General features: G+C 39.7%; 1 protein-coding gene across 2 annotated transcripts; it reads right to left on the bottom strand.

The window, feature by feature from the left end:
• Nucleotides 1–1434: 1434 nt before the first annotated feature.
• Nucleotides 1435–22517, bottom strand: BROX (BRO1 domain and CAAX motif containing). 2 transcript variants are annotated; one of them, XM_059145507.1, is made up of 13 exons: nt 22150–22517; nt 20108–20224; nt 17158–17264; nt 16720–16816; nt 12828–12923; nt 11721–11793; nt 10273–10378; nt 9242–9331; nt 7643–7728; nt 6604–6685; nt 6169–6319; nt 5112–5271; nt 1435–3922 (listed from the first exon to the last, which is right to left on the bottom strand). In XM_059145507.1, the coding sequence occupies exons 2-13, from the start codon at nt 20206–20208 to the stop codon at nt 3836–3838; spliced, it is 1236 nt and encodes a 411-aa protein (XP_059001490.1). In that variant the 5' UTR covers nt 20209–20224; nt 22150–22517; the 3' UTR covers nt 1435–3835. The 2 variants fall into 2 exon arrangements, with proteins under 2 accessions (XP_059001490.1, XP_059001489.1); XM_059145506.1 differs by lacking the exon at nt 22150–22517 and adding an exon at nt 21647–21765.
• Nucleotides 22518–22616: the final 99 nt, after the last annotated feature.

Below are 22616 nucleotides of genomic sequence, written 5' to 3'. Positions count from 1 at the left end.
CGTGGATCAAGTGACATGACTGATGGGCCGGTGCGATTAGGGCCTTTCTCAACCTTTTCTATGTCAGGGCAGATGATGTAGGGAATTCTCTGAAATTCTGGAGGTGACCAGCCAGGGAGCTCCAGCCGCCTTATGCTCTGCCCAACTGAGAGGCTGAGGTGGCTGAGATCAACTAGCTCGAGGAAAACTACTTGGGAAGTGCAAGAGAACAAAACCCAAGGGGCACCTGGCCGGGTGAGTTCAAGCCCCATGTTGAGCGGGTGTAGCGATTACATAAATAAGCAAAACTATAAAAAATTTTTCTTTAGAGAATAAAACTCAAGCTACCAGTGAACAAACATTCTCTCTAGGGAGCACTCTGAATGACAATATGAACTCACACCTACCTCGAGCGTATCAAAGGTTTTAGATATATTGAATTGCATTTCAGTGATAGCTCTGGCCTTCTGGGTAAGTCATTTTTATTCTATAATTCACAGTAGGCTCCCCTTAATTTAGTCCCTTCAGTTTACTAAAACATTTTAAAGATAAAGATGTAGGCGGCACCTGGTGGGTCAGTCGGTTAAGCACCTGCCGTTGCCGGGGTCATGATCTCAAGGTCCTGGGATCCAAGCTCTGAGCTCCCCGTGGGGCTGTGCTCAATGGAGAGTCTGCTTCTCCTTCTCCCTCTGCTCCTCTCCCTGACTTGTGCTCAAATAAATAAAGTCTTTAAAAATAAAATTAAAATGTAAATTCTAAGCAAATTACTCAAATATCAAGCCTTTAGACACAAAATTATGCTAAGCCAGATGACATTCCAAGTTTTCTTTTTAAGATTTTGAGAGCACACAAGGCAGGGGGGGAGAGGGGGCCTGGCAGAGGGAGAGGGAAAAATAAGACTCCTCACTGAGCAGGATCCCAGGACCCTGGGATCACGACCTGAGCGGATGGCAGACGCTTAACTGAGCTACCCAGGCATCCCCAAAATCTATTTTTATACACATATTAAGAGATTTTAAAAATGTGGTATTTTCTAAAAGCACACTCTGAAAAATAAAGAAAGATTTCTGAATGGGGTTTTATGTCTCCATACATTTATAGCTCAAGTGTCCAAAGCACGGAGTTTAGCGCAGAGCACTGCTCGGCCACAAGCTCAGGTTCCCATAGGACACACCACCGTGTTGCACTGGGTAATGCAACAAGGAAAGCAGATACAGGCCAAAGGAATTTCTACTTTGAGATTCAGAGGTGGTATGTACCAATAAACATAAATAGAAACCAGATAGGCCGAGGAATGTTGGGTAGTTAATGAACTCATGTGGCGTGAAGCACCCGAGGTGTGTGGGTCTGTCATCGGAAAACGTTACTGTGAAGAATTAGGGGTTTTGTGTCCTATTAATGGTTACTGGTTTAATAAATGTAAAAATACTTGTCAAAAAACAAAATACCAATGAGTTTGTAAGTAAAATTACTTTTATTTTCATAAATAAAAAGATAATTCATTATATAAACCAACACTTTTAGTGGAGTATGTTAACTGTCATTATCCAGTTTAACTAAGAATGAAATGTACGCATAGCTGACACAAAGTTACATCCCTCTACAGCTTTCATGCAACTGCTTTACATCTGTTACAACTTCCAAAAATCTCCAACACCATTTTAAAGAATATGATAAAAATGGGGAATTCTAGTCACAGAGCGTTACTTATGCTGAAGTCAACACGATATTACTTGCTCAGGTCGAAGCTACCAATTCCTGATTTAAAGTAACACCAGTATTTTCTGCATTTTACAGAAGCACTGACCATATGATGCGTTTTCATGCCACATATGGTGGTATGATGCACAAAAATGTCGATGCGGAAATTCGGTTAACTAGGTTAGTATCCCCTAGTACCCAAGATAAATAGTTCCTACAGGCCAAGAGCAACAAGCGGGCATCAAGTACTATTTAAAGTTCCATCAGTAAATGGCATATTGCAAACCAGTGATTTTGTAGTAGCACACAAGATATAGTGAAACTTAATTAAAATATTTTTTCTATACACAGAGAAATAAAATTAAATGTCTGGTTATTATTTCACTTATTGGACTCTGCAGTTTCAAATATTACCTGTTATACAGCAAGGGGTAATTAGCATCTCTGCTTATTAAAAATAAAGAATCCTCACTGATACTAAGTATCTTCAAGAGTGAAAACTGTGATTTAAAGTAATCATTTATTTGAACACAATACTGATTCAGACAGGCATAATCTATTTCTTCTTTTTAAGTTTTTTTTTTTTTTTTTTCAGTAATCTCTACATCCAACGTGGGGCGTGAACTCACAACCCTGAGATCAAGTCGTATGTTCCACTGACTAAGCCAGCCAGGCGCCCCTATTTATTCTTCATAATGAAATGTTTATTACTATTTAAACACTTCACGCAGATTCTACTTATTTGTCACAGGACTGCGGTGTGGATTCAATGGTTCACCATGATCAGTGTTTAGCAGAGGGCCTGGCAAACAGTAAGCTCCTGGTGTCCACTACTATGATTTCTATTAAGTGAACCAATCAGTCATTTATGATAAGGAAAATCAGCTAACACCCCAGAAGAATATTCAAAAGATAAACCTACAGATGTGTGACTTTTGTTAAAAGTATTATGCATCCACTATTTCCCAGGTTTGTGTATATGCTAAACTAATGACCTCAATATTACAAGCTATTTTTAAGAACATACTGTATGTTTGCTCTTTAAGTTTTTGTTATGGCCTCTGGCCTAAAGCAATACAACTTGGATAGGACACGTGTATTAGAAAACCATATAGAAACAATGCACACTGAAGTCAGGTAACAAAGGCATTTCACCGTAACTTCTGTTGCCAAAATGTAGTTACCAGTGTAATTCAGGACAACCTACCTCCATTTAGGTTTCAAATTTCTTCTTTACATCATGCATTATCTTACTTCTGCAAAAACATTTTCATTCTTTGTTCATTAAGAGCTGTCACAAAGCTCTGTCCTCTAAGTAAAAAAACCCACTAGGAAAGGAACTTGTAAAAATCATTGTAGGTTCATTGAGATTGAAATAAAGTGCAAGACTACCAGAATAGGAGTATGTACTTTTTTTTTTTTTTTTTTGCGCTAAGATTTATTTATTTACTGGAGTTATTTGTATGTCCAACATGGGGCCTGAATTCAGAACCCTGAGATCAAGACTCACATGCTCCCCCAACTGAGCCAGACAGACACCCCTGGGGTAAGTTCTTAAATGGTCTCAAAATACTTATGAACACTGATTTTTGAACAAATTATCACTTCTTATATATGTGAGAGATTTGGTAGAAGATTTTCTGATCTTCAACTCTAAATAACTTTTCTACCAGAAAAGATAACAGACTCAGAACATAAGTCTGTGTGACAACATAATGGTGAAGGGGGAAAACCTCTCCGTTAAAAACCAACTCCTCTCCTTCTTCTGGCATCAAATAAGAGAAAGGAAAATAAACTTTTTGTGTGTGTGAGGACAGAAAAACATACCTGAAACCACATTATGCTGGCCTATATTAACCAGAAACTTATTACTACCCAGAGTTCGGAGACAAAAACCAACAACAAAATTAGGCCCTTCAGGGGCATGATAAAATCTTTTACATGTTGTCCTGATTAAAAAGGCATCTGGAAACAAAGCATGAAACAACTCTACTACATTAAAAATTAAAAACAAATAAACTGAAGGCAGATTTCCCTCTGAATGTACTAAATCATTCTACAGGCTTCAGAGGAAACATTTCAAGAAATATGAAGTTCCATGGTTTCTCTTAGCTACTAGTAAAGAAATTCAAAGTGCCCATTTTCTCAATGTACTTTAGGAGATAGAGCATCCCGTGTCCTTCTGAGGTTTGATATCTGGTTCTTTCACAGGCTTCACCACTTCTTCTGGTTTGGGTTTGGTCTAGGGAGAAAGAGAAACACAGCGCTAAGTACATAAACTAAGACTTGAAAAACAAACACTAGATCTTTTCCACCTCAGACTTCTAAGAGATGCTGTATTAAATTACACAATACGGAGATTAACAATGCTGCTCCAGAAGCTACGTGTATCAATTCAAGACGTAATCAGGAAGCAACATTTCAGTGAAGATGCCACCCTAGATGGGTAGGCAAACATCAAGCTAATGGTGCTCTTCCTCTTTCTGATGAGGGAGAAACTGAGCGATGAATCTGTGCACACGGAACTCTTCTAAGTTTGAAAATACCTCATGACAGTAACAGGCTACCTCGTGCAGCATTACTTTACAGGCTGAGCAGGATAAAAAGTCATTTTATTCTATTTTTTTTAAAAGATTTTATTTATTTATTTATTTGATAGAGATCACAAGTAGGCAGAGAGGAAGGGGGGAGCAGGCTCCCCGCTGAGCAGAGAGCCCAATGCAGGGCTCGATCCCAGGACCCTGGGATCATGACCTGAGCAGAAGGCAGAGGCTTTAACCCACTGAGCCACCCAGGCACCCCAAGATAGTCATTTTAATAACAGTTTCAGAACTGGGGGGAAATTATATTTTTAAAAATTACATTATAAAATTACCTAAAAACATTTCAGGAAGGAGCTATGGCTGCAAATTAATTCCCCTCCCTTTTTTTCAGACGCCTCCTCTTCTGGCAGTCAAACCTCGAATGTTCCACTTAATCTACTATCTGACTTAGCACACCTAGATGTACTTAGATATAAATGAATAAAAGCAGTCTTATTTTACCGCTGGATGATTTCATGGAATGTTGAAATTAGATCAAATCTTCAAATACCCTGAGGCATGCTAAATCCAAAACACAGTATTGCTATAGCAATACACACATGGACCAGCCATCTGTTTCAGACCTTTTCTCCCACACTCTTCTAAAAGGAGGCTCTTAGAAACTACAGAGAGGCAAGAGAAGGTGTTTGAAAACAACTTCAATTATGCAGAAAATCAGAAGATAATTAAGGCCTAGAGATCTTATTATCTCCGAGAGAGTTCAACAACACATTACCCAGCACTGCAGGTAGCTCATTTAACGTTCAGACAAACTATATATCTAAAATGCTAATTCTGAACTCTCTTCTCGAACTTCTATGAACAAGTGGAAGAAAGCCAATCTCATACACTGTCATCCTTGGGTCTTTTGGTGAGATCAAATGCGGCCAGCGTGTCTGGTGTCCAGTGTGCACTTGTAGGAGGAAATTCGAAAGGTACAGGCTCTACGAGACCATAATTTGCTTTGAGTTCCAGCTGTGGAGCTTCGGTTGGAATTTTTTGAAAGTAACTGCAAAAAGCAATTTAAAAAGCAATTCATTCATTCAACTACTTGAGCGTCTACTATGTTCAAGGCCCTGTGCGAGAGAAAGACAGTAATGATGGGCAAGACAGACAAGATTTTCCTGCTTCGTGCAGCTTGCATGAGCAGACGAAACAGGAAAACTTGTCAACAACAATGCACCGTAACTGAAGCTGCGACAGATACTGTACACCGTGAGAACACGAAAGAGGGGCAAATAACCCCCATGTTAGGGGGCAGAGGTGGTTCAGGAATGCTTTCCAAAAGAAGGGACAGAAGTTATAGTAGGTATGTTTAAGCAAGTAAAAGAGCTCAGTGTGACCAAATGCAGGACGTGAGCAGAGGAGCGTAAAGAGATCCAAGCGGGGACAAAACTACTGCTTCTCCCAGTCCACACAGGTGGTTGTCTACAGTTTGAACAATGCGGACTTAACAATGGAAAACTGTTTGATAGGACTAGGCAGGACTGACAGAAAACCCATTTCCCTGCTTTACAGACAGCTGCAACCCGAGTGAGATGGGCGCGCGAAGGGAGCAGAGAAGCCGTCTGTAACACGTGCGGAAGGAACAGCAGGGAGGCAACACGAAGAGAAAATTCCGACACTGTAAGTGAGCTACATGTTAATAACTGATGTTTAATTTTTAGAATCTGCTTTTATATATCATCGTCAGAAGTAGAATAAAGTCAGGTCCAAAACCAGGGAACTTTACTACCAATTTAAAGAGAATATCAGAGTTAAAGTTAAATTCAATCCGACATAAAATCTTTGGGGGCAGAGACTAACAGAAACTGTGTGATTACTAACACAATATAAATACCTAAACATTATAAATACAAGTATATACTGTACTAATATTACAAAAATCATACTGAGCTGTACCCACATGAATCCATTTTCTCTCTGACATTTCTCTAGGGTGTTCTTCACAAGATTTCCAAGTTTCCTGAAGAATAAGTGTCCTGAAGGTTTGACCGTTGGGCCGGGTCCTTTGGTTTCTCCATATTCTTTGCACAATGCTTCTGCCTTGGCATAAACTGCATGTGAAAGGGAAAATCATTTGATTATAATTAGTTATTGACCATACTAAAAAGGCTCTGACTTAATCTGACAGCAATACCAGTACAAGTGTAAGGGGAAGTGAGTGTTTTCTACAGATTTTTTGGCTTTTGAAACTTTGTTTCTCTCTCTCTCCAGTTCCCTCACTTGGTCCCATTCTCTTTCATGAAATCAGCCTAACTCTCTTCTAACTGGTTATTTCCTTTTAGGATAAAACATTTGTTTTTAAAAAGGGAGTTAATATTCTGGCAGGAATACTTACATTTTTCTGCTTCTTGGAGGGACCTGATTGCTTCACCACATTTATCGCTAGCCAACAAAGTCTGACCATGATAACAGTAAGCCTGATAGAGAAACAAATTTTTATTCATTCTCACCACAAATGATGCCTTCTGCTATCATTGTTCTACATACGCATCAGATAAAGGAGCGCCTTTGTCCACTGTTGGAAGTGTCAATGCAACCCCTTATACTTCTTTACTTGAATAAGCCTCCCCCAATCACTGTTAGTATAAAAAGTGGGATTAAGTCAAGCTTTGAGCCAAAGAACTTTCTAACTACAGGCTGAGAGCAAAAAGTATTTCTGAATAATGAGATCTGTTTTTACAATCCAGGCACAGCAGATAAAGGCGCGACACTGCGGTGCGAACGCGGAAGGGGAGGAAGGGAGGGCTCTAAGGTTAACGACTCAACAGCTCTCGGGAGAAATGGTATCAGCCTTGCTCTCCCTTTAAATGTCTGTAATCAAAGGCAAGGACTGCAAATGGTCCAACGCTGTATGCTTGAAGACAGATTTTTAAGGTATAAAAACCAAAATATCAACCTGGATCCAAAAAAGGTGTTTGATTATCTCTCACAGGATATTCTAACCAACAAAAAGTAAGTTTGTTTAATGGGTGTAAGAGACTGATAAGTAACTCCTCAAAGAGGGCTTATTAATGGTTCTGCACAGATCCAGGGGACATACTGGATGGTATATGCCTTATGATTAGAATCAGTAAATACCTTCCTCAATGTCCAAGATGAAAGGAGAGAATTCTCATTAAGTAGGCGGAAGGTTCCGGCTTAAAAGTGAGTTTCGCTCAGACAGTAATTCCACTGCTATGATACAGTTCTACAATTCTACATCATCTATTTCCACCCACTTCAGCTCACAATGGCTGCACTGTCCGTCACCATTTACTGAGAACTGGCTGTTATTTGTAAAATGCTGATTGAGAGTCTGACAAGATGACAGACCTAGCACTCAACAGGCTGGAAAGAGTGTAATTTATGTTGTTTTTCAGGTTACAAATACTTACATAAGCTGTGTAGAAACACATTTTCAAGTGAAGATACTTCCTCCATTTAGCAGAATATGCAGGCTCCAAACTGGATAAAGTATGATCTAAAGTTACATTTTAAAAAGCAAAATATAATTTCACCCTGATTCACTAGAAGACTTTTAGATCATGTGTTCAGATGCTAACAGCAGAATGCCATTCAAATCTAAAACTCAAGCATTTACACATTTCCCCCCAAAACTTTAATTTTCCCATAACTGTATTTTAACTACATAATAAGGTTGTTTAAATACCACGGCACATCTTTTGATGGTAATATAACAAGTTTAAGATAATGGTAACAACAGAATTTCAAGATAAGTACAAAATTATATACTGTTTTACTGTCTTCTTAAAATTATATAACATAGCAATGTGTAGTGTGGTCACCCAAGTCAGAGACACGGACCCTCGCCCTACTGGTCCATCCCGCAGCACTGAATCTTGCCTAACACACACACTCACACACACGCGCACATCCTGCCAACTTCTCTCTCACCCATTTCTCTTCCACTCCCCACTTCCCTGTCTTTGTCGATGTTTCCATCACTTCCTCCACACACTATAATCGCTTCTCAATGTAAGTGGAGTCAGCCAAGTAGTCCTTCACCAGGCAAGCCCATTTCTCATCTTACAATTAGAGGGACCTTTCTTAAATTCAAATCCAATCAGATTTGCTTCCTATCTATTAATGGGTCCCAATTATCTACTGAATAAAAACCCAATTTCTTAGATAGGCTTACACACCAATTCAGGATCTCACACATGCATACTTTCTTAACCTTTTCTCCTATCACCCTGTTTCAACTAAGACAGCTGTTTAAAGGTCCCAGAAGGTGCTGAATTCTTTCTTATCTCTGACGTACTACAGAATGCTCTACTCTTCCATATGGCAAAGCTTCCTAGCAAACTTAGAACTTCTATTTATGTTTCCAAGTCAGGCTCAAACGCCACCTTCCCCTAGACAATCTCCTCCAGCATGCCTAGATCCTTTTGGTTTTCATTACACTGCTGTAATAACATCTTATCTTATGCTGTGATAATGTGGCTATGTGTTTGCTTCCTTCCCCAGACTGTGAATCTCTTCTACTGATCTTTGTATAGCTAGCAACTAAAATAGTAATCATCCCATACATAGAAACAAATGCTTGTTTCCTAAATAAGTGAATGAAAAGAATAATGGGCTAATGAGAAGACCAGAGTTCTAGTCCCAACTTCATGCCTAGTAACTGTTAAATTACAGGTTAGTTAATTCTCTGGAGTTCAGTTTCTTTAATGACAGCAAATGTAAGGTTATTATTAAGGTAAAAGAAAAAACTTCAAAATTAAAACACCTGTATAATTATTACATATAACTTGTTAAAAAGGACTGCACTGTCCTTTCCGTTAAAAGTTACGTAGCATATTAACTGAACAGTCCTCAATCTTTGAAACAATGTAATAAAATAATGTGGTATTATTCCAGTTTTGCAAATGGACAGTCTGAGAATCTTGTAGTTTTGCTTGTTCCCTATTAAGCCAAGAGTTTAGTCCGAAAATCTGAACACTAAAAATACAACAAAAGAATTATAAACTTACCAGCTTTTTGATAGAAGTTGGCAGTTTCATATGCCAGTGCAGCAATCAGTCCAGGAGCATGCTTCAGTTCAATTGCTCGAGCGATGGTTACTATAACCAAAGCACAATAAAATGAGTTGTAATTAAGTTTACTCGCATTAAATTCATTATAATAGCAAAAGAAAGCCCAACGATCTATTTGGAATTTTAACAATTTGTTAAGAATTTTAACATGAAAAGTTTAAGTGACAGAAAATGCAAACATAAACCAAAAATACTGAGCCTGCTGATTTTGATACTGTTTCTTTAAATCACTAACCAATTATTAGGTAATCACAAAAAATTACTACTATGAAAACAAACACTTCCAGGACACTCGAATTTAAAACAGAGAAAAACAAAAAGCCTACAAAGTTTCTTTACTGGTTTTACTGGAGTCTTCATTTATTTCCTGCCACTGAAAGATGAAGATTTAAAGGAAAGCCACGCAGTGCAAGAGGAAAAAGAGCAAGCAAGGTAGAGAGGGGAAAAGGAGTTACAGAATTAATCGGATGTTGTCAGAAATGGCAGGACATCAACATCCTTTTTAAAAGAGCCAACAGGGTGGCTGGGCGCCCAGTCTCAGCCTGGGTGGCTCAGTCATTAAGCATCTGCCTTCGGCTAAGGTCATGATCCTGGGGTCCTGGGTTCAAGCCCCATACTGGGCTCCTTGCCTGGCAGGAAGCCTGCTTCTCTTTCCCATTCCCCCTGCTTGTGTTCCCTCTCTCACTGTCTCTCTGTTAAAGGAAGAAAAAAAAAAACAACAACAACTCCCCAACTTTAAAATAAATAAATGAAAATAAAAGAGCCATTAAACTGCAAGGCCTTTTCCTGCTAACTATCCATGAAGGCAAATGCTGAAGGTGAAGTTGTTCCTCACAATAAATTTCTCAAATGTGAGACTCAAATCCAGCTAATTCTGATTGAAGAAAAAAAAAAAAAGAGAGAAAGAAAGAATCAGATGCCAATAGAAATTTCTTAAAAAAAAAAAAATCTTACAATATATAGGATACCTTCTTGAGCTTCAGCCTGACACTGGACAACATAAGCTTCTAGTAGTCGTGCCTCTAAATCCCTCCCCTTTTCTGCAGGTGTAATAAGCTTTGGGATATGACTTTCCTGAGAGAGAAAGAAAAACAACAAAGAAGCCACATTTTATTTTAACCCAGCTGTTAGAGATGAAAAAAAATGGAAGACATTCAATTTGGAGATTGATCAGAAATTCAGGGGGTGCCTAGCAGGCTTGGCCAGTAGAGCATGTGCCTCTTGATCTCACGGTTTTGAGTTCAAGGCCCACCTTGAGTGTAGAGATGATTTAAAAATAAGATCCTCGGGTGCCTGGGTGGTGCAGTCAGTTAAGTGTATGCCCCTTGGTTTCAGCTCTGGTTGTGATCTCAGAGTCCTGAGATCAAGCCCTCTGTCAAGCTCCGTGGCTCAGCACGGAGTCTGCTTGGGTTTCTCTCTCCCCCTACCCCTCCTTTCCCCTCCTCTTCCCACCCCCCTAAAATAAATAAATCTTAAAAATAAGTAAATAAAATTAAAATTAATAAAATATTTTTTAAAAGGTCTTTAAGAAAAAAAATCCTAAACAGAATAAATTCAGGGCACCAAAACTGTGTAAAAAAGGAATAGTATTTAGCTTCTAGAGAACAAAAGATCCTGTATACTAAAATTTTTAAAGCTTCTCATACCCCTCTGCAAAACTTGGGTGAAAATAGATAGTACAGATATGCAAGCTACATTTTCATCTTTGGAAATGTTTAACTGCAACAGTAACCAAAGCTCTCTTTTGCATGACTGCTGGAATTACTCATTCATATTAACAACTGTAGAGTAGAGAGAGGTCTACAATTCTGTTAACTCAGAATCACAGGTTTTTAATCACTAAAAGCATCTTACTTTATCATGAGAAAACCCATCATTGGCCTCTGGAAGGTGTCTAGTAATTAGCAGTTATAACTAGGATAAGGTGTGCATAATCCTCACTGCGAAATCCATCAGTCTTTCTCCTAATTTCTTTTGCTGGACATTTCATATAATTAGTGCAAACTGATTGCCCTCCTCGGCTTTTCATGGAGATAGAGAGAATACACTCAAGTTCAGCTTTGCAGAATCATGATTTATCCTGGCAACTGCCAAAGACCCCAATGGGAAATGGTAAGAACCGTCAGATTTTCATGTTTTTTTTTTTTTAATTTTTACCAAAGGGATACAAAAATAACCATTGAATTACAACTTGAATTTTGTAATTATAAAATTCACTGATGACTTTCTAAAATGAAGACATCTGATATTCTGTAATTGGCTGCAATCACCAATAAAGTATTCAACCTAAGAAAAACAACCTATATGAGGTTCTTTTTACAACGTGAAATAATTCCTAAACCCCCATCCCAAGAGAGAAAAAGTATTCAAGAAGTAAAGTATTAGTCTTTATATTTTATTGTTATCATTATTTTACCTTTAAATGTTTAAAAATCCCTGCAGCAATTTTTAGGCTTCGATGGACTTCTTTCGCTTCATCTTCTGTTATGCTTAAAGATAGTGGTTACATTAGTTAGAGGATGAATCTTGTTTCTTGTACTAAAATCAACAACTAATGCATTATGATAAAACCAAATTAGTCGTTTGTATTTCTTACCACTTTTCTCCCTTTTAAAAAAATTTAATTTGGCACTTAAAAAGAAAAATATCAACAGAAGATACTACAAATTATAAAAAGGGAGACCCTGTCTATACGTTGTGACAAAGCCTTCTTGTTCCTTCCAGGTAATCTTCTGTGCATTAAGCAAATGCAAAATATTCTACACCTAATACATGCACACATGTAAAAACACACACAATATTCCCTATCCCATTTGTGCTTAATCACCTAATTACTTTACAGGTGATTTTACATCAGGACATATAATTCAACTTTATTTTTTGTTGTTAAGATTTTATTTTTGAGTAATCTCTATGCCCAATGTGGGGCTCAAAACTCACAACCCCAAGATCAAGAGTCGCATGCCCCCCCTTATGTTGAAATGGCTGCGTATCAGATGCACCACAGTTGGTAGTTGCCAGTTTTGTGCCACTAACGCCCATTTTCACAATTATAAAAATTGCATCTTATTTCATTTCACAATTCTTGAATCCATCAAAACAGCTTTCCCATCTATCTCTTTTTCTGTGAGTTGCCTGTTTAAGTCGCTTGCTTATTTTCAAATGATTTGTTGGTCTTTTCCTTTCTTCTTCCACTATAAAAACAATTTGTCATGTGCATTGCGATTTTTCTGACCATCTGTCATTTGTTTTGTAATCTTGCTTACAGTACTTTTATGCAGTCAAATACTCTATTTTTTTCCTTTTCTTGGGTTTGGGTTTTATTTAGAAAGACCTTCCTCATGATAAGATTTTTTTTTTTCCCTTTTAAAACTGGCCTCCATAATTGAGACTTAAAACGCTATGAGGCAACCTTTCACTTTACAGAAGGGGTATTATAATCAATAGCCCAGACTTTTTAATAACGAATCTCCATTTATTTGAAAAATAACACATACATATACAACCCTCCCTTTAGACTTACTTTTCTTTTCCAGCCAGTCTAGAAGCATATTTGGTATACCACAAAGCTACATTAAATCCCATGGAAATTAATTCAAAAACAGCATCCTGCTGGGCACTAGAATTAAAAACATGGATGTCATTAAGTTCTGTCAATTATTGAGACTTTGCTATATGAAGCCCCCATACATCCAACTCAAAATCATTTAAGAACTATATGCTAACTGGAAAATGAAGAAACCAGTCCTGTGTTTAATGACTAAAACTAATGGCCCGTAATAGTAAACATGAGAATAGCAGGTTCTCAAAGGTTACTGTGCACAGACTAGCTTTAAAAATTTAAAAATTACAGGGCACCTGGGTGGCTCAGTGGGTTAAGCCTCAGCCTTCGGCTCAGGTCATGATCCCAGGGTCCTGGGATCGAGCCCCGCATTGGGCTCTCTGCTCAGCCCGGAGCCTGCTTTCCTCTCTCTCTCTCTCTGCCTGCCTCTCTGTCTACTTGTGATCTCTCTCTGTCAAATAAATAAATAAAATCTTTTAAAAAAATAAAAATAAAAAATACAAATTACAGAGATTCAACTCCAAAGAATCAAAAGTCTGGGAGGGACCTGGAATCTACATGTAAGTACCCAGTAGAGTCTCGAGTGGGAGGTTCTTACACCAATTTAAAAGCAATGGGATTCAGAAGAGAGACTGTTTACGGCCAGAATGATTAGAGAACTTTAATGGTAGAGACAGTCTCTGAATTGTGCCTTGAAAGATGGCCAGAAGGGAGGCAGAAGGGTACTCCAGGTAAAGGAATGATGCTGTTAAAGCCCAAGAAAAGCATAAACATTTTTTCTGAGAGGAGTGACCCAACTAGTGTGATGGAGCACATGGTCTGTAGAAAGAAATCAAGGTCAAAAAGCCAAGCTGAAGTGAAACTGGTAGACTTTGAATGCCAAGCCAATCAGTATGGGTACCACAAGGAAAAGGTCTTACAAACATCTTATTTGTTTCCTTCAGATTCTATTAGTAGATACGACACCAAGAGGATGGCAAGAACTTATTTAGCAAATAAGGTAATACTAATTTTTAATCATTCCTGTTTTGAAAACATGAGAATTTTTTATATATTACCTCATTTATCTCAAATAAAGAAGACAGATTACCCAAAGGAAAGCCACTAGAATCATGGTCCCACTTTTTATTTTTTAAAGGCTTAGGGGCGCCTGGGTGGCTCAGTGGGTTAAGCCGCTGCCTTCGGCTCAGGTCATGATCTCAGGGTCCTGGGATCAAGTCCCACGTCAGGCTCTCTGCTCAGCAGGGAGCCTGCTTCCCTCTATCTCCCTCTCTCTGCCTGCCTCTCTGCCTGCTTGTGATCTCTCTGTCAAATAAATAAATAAAATCTTAAAAAATAAATTTGAAAAAAAAAAGGCTTATTTATTTATTTGAGAGGGTACATGCATGCACACGCATTTGCGGGGGGCAGGGGAGACAGAGAGAGAATCTCAAGCAGACTCCCTGATAAGCACGGAGCCTAGTGCAGGGCTGGATCTCATGAGCCTGAGACCGCAACCTGAGCCAAAATCAAGAGCTGGATGCCTGTCAGAGCCACGCAGGCGCCCCTCCACTCTGTATTTTTTATTTAACTGCTGCTTCATAAAACGAATGGAGACAGGGAAACTTTTTAGGTTAAAAAAAGATTAAAACATTCACAGTTCAAAACCAACATACGTACCATCTGGTTTAATATGTTACAATACACAAAAACACGAGTTATGTATTTTTTAACGGAATACTTCACAAATTTGTGTGTCATCCTACCAAAGGGGCCATGCTAGTCTCTACGCTGTTCCAGTTTTAGTGATGTGCTGCCAAAGCGAACACTAAACACACTTCTTAAAACAGTGTTACCCACGGAAGAAAACTGGAAGCACAGCTTCATAGTTTATTCTTGGGATGCCTGGTGGCTCAGTAAGTTAAGTGTCTGCCTTTAGTTCAGGTCACGATCCCAGGGTCCTGGGAGTGAGACCCACATCGGGCTCCTTGCTCAGCAGGGAGCCTGCTTCTCCCCTTGCTTTTGCATCCTCTCTCTGACACATAAATAAATAAAATCTTAAAAAAAATGTTCATTCTTTTCAGCACTGAGAACTTTCAAATGAATTACATCTGGTAATTTGGTAGGCATATCTAATTTATAATTTTACCTTTAAATAAGACAGTTTTGCTCATTTATATAAAGTCTCGTGAATAACTGTCTCTCTTTTTATCCTTCATTTATTTCAGTCTCACTTGCTCCCAAACACTCCATTTCTATTGTAACAGGTCTTGGTAGTCAGAATACACATTGTTGAAAAAACATTTTCAGAACAGATACATTCATAGCACACTTTTTACTGAATAAACAACAATCAAAGATAAAGCAACTTAAAAATCTTAGCTGTAGAGAATATTGGATATCATTCCTTAAGGACTTCATTACCTAATTTTTCATTGCCTCATAAAACTCACTAAAATAAAGCTGTCACGAGGAATCAAGATTTGGCATGGGGGGAAAGTATCAAATGTAGGTACTGCAAAACACTTTACAATCTGCCAAAGTTTTGCGATGTGATAACGATAGAGGTCTGACTCTCAAAAACGTCTTTTTGAAGAAAAACATCCCTTAATTTTAGATAAAATACAAAGGGATCACATAAAGAAACACATAAAACGAGGACTTGGAAAACCTTAATATCCCAGAATATTAAAATCTGGGAAGAACCACCAATCCTCACCTTCCTATCAAATTTATGAACTTTACATACAATATTGCCAAGGAAGGAAGGAAACTATCTTTCATATACCTGGCATTATTTGAGTCACTTACCATAAATCTGCCTACTTCGTTCCTCATGAAAGCCCTGTATCTGTAACCCCAACCCAGAGCTGAAGCAGGTGTTCACACAGAGACCTGAGACGGAGTATGGAGAAATCCAAAGTCCACACTCCTTCCACTACAATGCCTGTCCTGGGTCTCTCAGCAAGCTCCACTTCCTTCCCTTCTGACTTTATACAACTTTCTACAGCAAACTGACATCAGGATACACGGTCATTTAAATAATACAATGGTGTTTAAAAAAAAAAAAGTCCAAAAAAAATTTAGCACTGTTACGACGTTTCCTGTTATAACCAGATCTCTTCTGATTAGTTTCAAGTGAGTGATAAGAAAGTTCTGAGGCAAAATTTTTTAAAAGAGCAGAAACAGTGAAGACAAATTAGGAAGAAAATGACTAGGACTTAAAAGAGTATCGAGCTGGGATGGAACCAGGGACAAAGAGACTGACCAAAGACATCTGAACTATCCATCAGAAAAAACACTAGGTGAAAAGCAAAATTTTGATCTCCTTGAAGGAAGGCAAAGACTAAAAGACAGAGTAGGATTCCCAATTCCCAAACTGTTCTTTGTGAGTTATTAATAAAGCCACGAGTGTTTAAGTCTAGTTAATATTTGTATTGATTACCTCAAAAACAGATTTGGCCTAGGAGAAATAAATTATATTTTTACTTAACAGAATGTATTAGTTTAGGTCAAATGTTTTTAACTAATTACCTGATAAGAGAAGATGCTGATCAGATCTAGGTCTATTTCTTCAAATACAAAGGGTATGGGTTAAACACTGGCTAAACAGTTACAAAAATGGCTTTTGCTGGGCGCCTGGGTGGCTCAGTGGGTTGGGCCGCTGCCTTTGGCTCAGGTCATGGTCTCGGAGTCCTGGGATCGAGTCCCGCATCGGGCTCTCTGCTGAGCAGAGAGCCTGCTTCCCTCTCTCTCTCTCTGCCTGCCTCTCCATCTACTTGTGATTTCTCTCTGTCAAATAAATAAATAAAATCTTAAAAAAAAAAAAAAATCTTTAAAAATGGCTTTTGCTTTGTACTGCTGGCTTGCCTACCTTGGAACCTGCCCCTGTAATGTATCAGTCCACTTGAAATTTTGAATATATCGTAACTTGCTTTCTTGGGTAGATTCATCCAATGAATTTATGAAACCTGTAAAAAGGTACAGCATTTCAGTTTTAGAAGAAATATCAAGTAGTCTGTTTAGAAATTTTTTCAGATAATGACTTCTCCAGATTCCTGAAGAAAACGCTTACCCTCTGTCCCCTTCCTTACCCCCTCTTCTTCTAAGGTACCACAATATGAAGTATGTACACATTTAATTTTCAAAATGTTAGAAAGACCAAAATCACCCTAACATTTCTCTTGTTTCTGAAACTCAAGTACTGAGATCAAAGAATACAGATCAGAAGACTAAACTATTCAAATTTGAAAAGCCTAAGAATTAAAGGGTGAATTTCTGCAAAGCTGTTAAGTTCTCATAAATAACTAACCTTGTAAAAGTGAAAAATAGGAATCTGATGCATTCTTCATCATTTCTGGATTACAGCTTAGATCAGTGAAGAGTTCAAGCAGGCGTGCTCTGGATGATCTCAAGTCACTTACAGGAGACAGAAATAGTCAAGAAATTTAAGTAAGCTGCATTGTGATGAATCTATGTAAAAGTGACTTCAAAGTGTCCATTGTAAAAAGCTTTCAGATAACACACACACACACACACCTCCTTGAAGGTTTTACTAAGGCGTACACAGGACAAACTTAGTTAAGACTAACACTGGGGGGCGCCTGGGTGGCTCAGTGGGTTAAGCCGCTGCCTTCAGCTCAGGTCATGATCTCAGGGTCCTGGGATCGAGTCCCGCATCGGGCTCTCTGCTCGGCAGGGAGCCTGCTTTCTCCTCTCTCTCTCTCTGACTGCCTCTCTGCCTACTTGTAATCTCTCTCTGTCAAATAAATAAATAAAATCTTTAAAAAAAAAAAAAAAAAAAAAAAAAAAAAAAAAGACTAACACTGGGGTAAGTGAAATTCTAGTAACAACTGTTTTACAAGTGGTACTAAAATAAAAGTCTCATCTAAGGGGCAAATCATGAATATAATTATGTAATAACAATATACAGCAAGCTTTAATTAAAAAAACCAACAAATAAACACAAGCATGTAAGATGGGAGAAAGGAATTAAGGAGGAGTCAATTGAACAGAGCAGTTCACAATAAAAGATATTAGAAAAATGGTAATTTAACATGCTTATGCAGTTTTAGCATCTCCTTAAAATTTCATAACTTGACAATACACTTTATTAAGTAGGGAGCCCTATTTTTAAATTGCATCCTATAATTCAACATACCCATCAAGAGTGTGTGAGAACACATGGTTACTACTCATTTTAAAAAGGCTCCCGGTCTCCATTCTCCTTTGCTTCTTCACAGCAATAAATGTTGCAGATCCACCATTTCCTTCTTGAAATTCTCTTCTCCCTTTATTCTACTAACATTAAATTTCCCAGGATCTCCTCTTATCTCTAAAAGTTCCTTAAAATGTTTAGTCTTTGGCTTTCTGCCAAAGACTGTATTTCTTCCTTTTGAGGTCTTAACATCTTTACACCCAGTCTGAGAGCTACATCATCAGCTCCAACTTGGTCGGGTTCCAGTTCCACATCTAATTTCAGAAGGCAACTTGCTTAATGAGGGCTCAGAAATTATTCTGCAGGACAATGATTGAAGACACTTGCATGTAAATGATTAATGAAAGACTACACTTCGATTGTTAGCACCAAGAGACTTGGGACTGTACATCCAGAACTTAGTAGGTCCTGAGGATAAAGGACACACTCAAAGTTCTCTGTTGAATGAAAGAATACCAACATTTCAAATATTTTAAGACTTACAAGGCCTATAATGCAGCAGTGATATTTAGAACAAAGTGCAGACTTCATTTTAAATGGTCTGGGTGGAATGTTTACTCACTGGTACAAGTTGAACAAAGGCTTACTCCAAGAAAGGACATACCACCACTTACATACAGATTACCAGAAATGGGATGGGCTACCTTATGAATTTGTCATTGTTGAGTTTTTCAACTAGAAGCTAGGCAAGAGTAATTCCTGGACCAGAAAAAAAGCTGAATTCTTAAGGCCCATTCTAGGCTCAAATAGTTTGCTGGCTATTTCCGGGGAGGCACTCAATCATCTGCAACCAAACTGTATAAAGTCATACTCACCTTAAAATTAAAGAATTTCAGAAAAAAAAAGTACCTCAGAAATGTCTGTTTTAGGCTGTTCATTTTATAGATGAATCATGAGATCCAGAGAAGTTAAGTGACTTGCCCAGTGTTAGAGATAAAACAATTAAAATGGGACCAACCTCTGTGAGTTTAAGATTAAGGGTTAGCAAATGACAACCTATAGCTTGTTTTGAACAGCTCTCAGCTTGTTTTTATAAAAATGAAAAATAAGAATATGCCAACGGCAGCTGTATATAGCCCCACAAAGCCTAAAATGTTTACTACTCAGCTCTGACCTCTGATCTAGATAAATACGCCAGGTTTCCTATCTTTTGCTCCACTCCCTCTTTCCATAGAAAGTAGCAACACTCTCAATTTTCCATTACTGGTGCCATCAGGTCTTGATCATCTAGGTTCTGTGTTTCATACAGACTGAATCCTTTTCAACTTCCCAAGCAAATCAGACACTCTGAACAGTTGACTCCTCCTTTGAAATACCTCTTTTGTTCTGATCTACTCAGTACCCCAGAATAACATTTTTCTGTAAGAAATTATCTTCTATCACTTCTTACAATCTAAATCAAGTATTAGCAAACCTTTTCCATAAAGAGGCTAAAAGTAAATATATGAGGCGCTGTGGTTCATCAAGTCTCTGCTGATACTACTCCGCTCTGCTCTTGTAGAGGAAAGCAGCCAAAGGCAGCCAGACACAATATATAAATGGTGTGAGATGACATGGCTGTGTTCTAATAAAACTTTATTTATAAAAATAGGCAGTGGGAAAAATCTGCAGGACAGTTCGCCAACTCCCAAACTGAGTCATAAACTCCAACTCAAGTCCTTTCTCCTATATGAACACTGCAAAGCCTATTCCAGCTTACCGGACTCTCTCCCTGCTCAGAACTCCATGAATTTACGATCCGGTTAATTAGCAATATCCATATACAGCTTTGTGAAGTCTCTTGCACTGTTTTAATATATAGCTTAACTCTTTTGTTTTCATCTCTCTGGGACTCACTAATCTAAAATTAAGGACTGCAGTCTAGATGGCTGCCAAACTTTAAGTAATCTATTATTTCACTCTTCACAAGTCATTTGTAAGTTTATAAGGAGTCTAAGGGTAGGGCAATGTGCTACATACTTCTGTACTGCCCATGAATCCTAAATAAGTACCTTGTATCCAAAAGTGGCTCAAACAGTACTTGCTGAGATTGACTAAAACTAACCTGCAAATTTTTGAAGCAGCAGGGCCAGCGGCTACACCATAATAGTTAAAAGTAACAGGAGCTGTGGCTTTTAATGGGTTCCTATGAAACCAATGTGTCATCTTCTCCAGCTGTTTCCTATAAATATAAAAGCAGATGTTCAAAAAATAAAAATAAAACATTTACTAACATAAACAGTATAAAAACGATTAAAAATTTACTAAGAATATATGTATGCATTTTAAAGTGTGTATATATATATATGACATACACAGGTACAAATGACTCTTACTTAGACTGCTAACGCTACTTTAAATAAATGGGTTTTAAATTAACTATATTTCCAAAACGGTGTTGCTGATGCCAATTTATTGGTTACAGCATGTGTTTCTACAATAAATACACTTTCCACAAAACAGGAATAAGAAGCAGAATTTTCATGAATAAAAAAAATCACAGTACTTGACCAATAATTTCTATTCTATATACCCAAAATATTTGAAACACTACCTAAATGAAATGCCAACTTAAAAAACAGTCCCAAGGGCTTCTGGGTGGCTCAGCTGGTTAAGTGTACAACTCTTGTTTTCCACTCAGGTCATGATCTCAGGATCCTGAGATCCAGCCCTGAGTTGGACTCTGCACTGAACGTGGAGCCTGCTTAGGATATTATCTCCCCTGCACGTAGTCTCTCTCAAATAAGTAAATCAACCATTTAAAAAAAAAAGTTAAATCCTACCCCTTTTTGGTTTAAAAGAAAAAAAAGCATGTCACTTGCCTAATAGTCCTCAGGAGATAATGCAAATACAGAAAGGCCCAGTGGAACACTTAAGTGTGGCAACTAGATTCTGGGAAATCATCTTCAAGAAAACCTGATAAGGTTTAATTAACTTAAAGGCATTATACAAAAACCGTGGGCGTCACCGTGAAATACCTCCTGGAGCACCTCCTTTAAAATACCCACGTAATCCTGACAAAACCGATTTGGGGGAGCACCAGACACTCCACGCGTTGTCTATGTGCTGCGGAAGCGAGCACTACTCAGTGCACTGTACACTCAATGAAAAACGGGAGTTCACTTATGGCTCAAAACACTTCCGTTCTTTTAAGAACATACATAACCTTCTAAACGTCCGTGTAAACCAACTTTATAGCATAAGTAAATTAATAGTGCTTGCACGTGCAGGTACGTCAAGCCTTCTCGAGATCATGGCACACCGTACACTTGACGTTGGGGCGGCAAATTTTCTACTAATAACACCCTTTTCAGGTGGATTTCCACTTCCCGGATGAACACGTCCGCAGATCCGTATATCCTGACTTCGGGAACGCGGAGGGGGAGTACCGCACCGTCCGCCCCGGCCCCACCTTGCCCCTTCCCGAGACCTGCCATTCCTGCTTTCAGGAATTCGGAGAGAGAAGAGCGACACACGCAGCCGCAGGTGCAAGGTGCCCTGAGAGCCAGGGGCACCGCGGTGGGATCGAAGCGGCCGCCTCCCCTGCCCCCGATTACTGAAAGGGGCCCCCCACTCGCGAGGCCCGGGCCCCCCGGACACCTACCTGCGAGCCTCCCCCCAGCTCGGAGCGCCCGCTTCCTGTTTACCGCCCAGCCTCTTCCTCCCCAGCCCCAAAGCCGGAGGCGGCGCGCGGAGACCCTGCGCAGGCGCCGACGCCGGCCGCCCCCACGGCCGAACAGGCATTTTCTTGGAAAGCCGATGCTTTCCAACCCGGGGGAGGCGGCCGCACAGCGGCCGCACGAACCCCCGTTTAGCTTGTAAGATCCCGGCTGCCAGTGGAGACGCCGGCCAGGGTATTCGGTCGAGTCCCGCTGTTAATACGACCGACTCGCGGGGCCAAACGTGCATTTTCTTTCTTTCGTTTCTTTCAAGGCCTTAGAAGGAGACTCTTTGGGATCAGTATCCGGGAGTCTGTGGAGACTGAAAAACGCGTGTAAAAGCCGGGCGGGTGGGCGGGCGCGGGGGGGACCCTGTCGCTTGGGATTCCAGGATAACGCCAGGGGTAGGGGTGTTCCTGGGAAACGCCCATTCTCATGGCAAACTTACCGGATTTGTCGGAAATCTGTGTAGCAGTTCTCCTCGGGGAAGAAAGGGAATGTCCCAAGTCCGCTAGCGAGAAAGGGAGGGAGGCGGAGAGCCAGGAGAACCCGAGCGACGGGCAACCAGGCCTGCGCCGAGGCGGGGTCACGTGGCCCGGGCCGCCATGACAGCTACCGAGGCGGCAGTACGCGCCGCTTTGGGGCGGAGGCTCCGCGTGTTGCGGCCCCGTCGGAACGCTCCGTTCCTCCGCCCTGTCCTAGCTACTTTTCCCCAGTCTTTGATCGTGAGCTGCCCTCTCTTTTCCTGAGAGGAAGAGAGAACGCGGCGGGGACTCCCAAGCCGAGGAAGAAGGCCGCAATAGCAATGGCGGCCCTCGCCGGCAGCGGGGCGGCCTCAACCTAACGCGGGGCGGGGCCTCAGGGGCGGAGCCTCGGCAGGGCGGCCGCTTCAGAGCCGCAAAGTTTGGCTGTGGC

This window comes from Mustela lutreola, chromosome 14 (assembly GCF_030435805.1).
Source record: "Mustela lutreola isolate mMusLut2 chromosome 14, mMusLut2.pri, whole genome shotgun sequence".
NCBI lineage: Eukaryota > Metazoa > Chordata > Mammalia > Carnivora > Mustelidae > Mustela > Mustela lutreola.
Note: the sequence above shows the minus strand (reverse complement) of the source record. Positions and strands in the feature narration are given on the sequence as shown.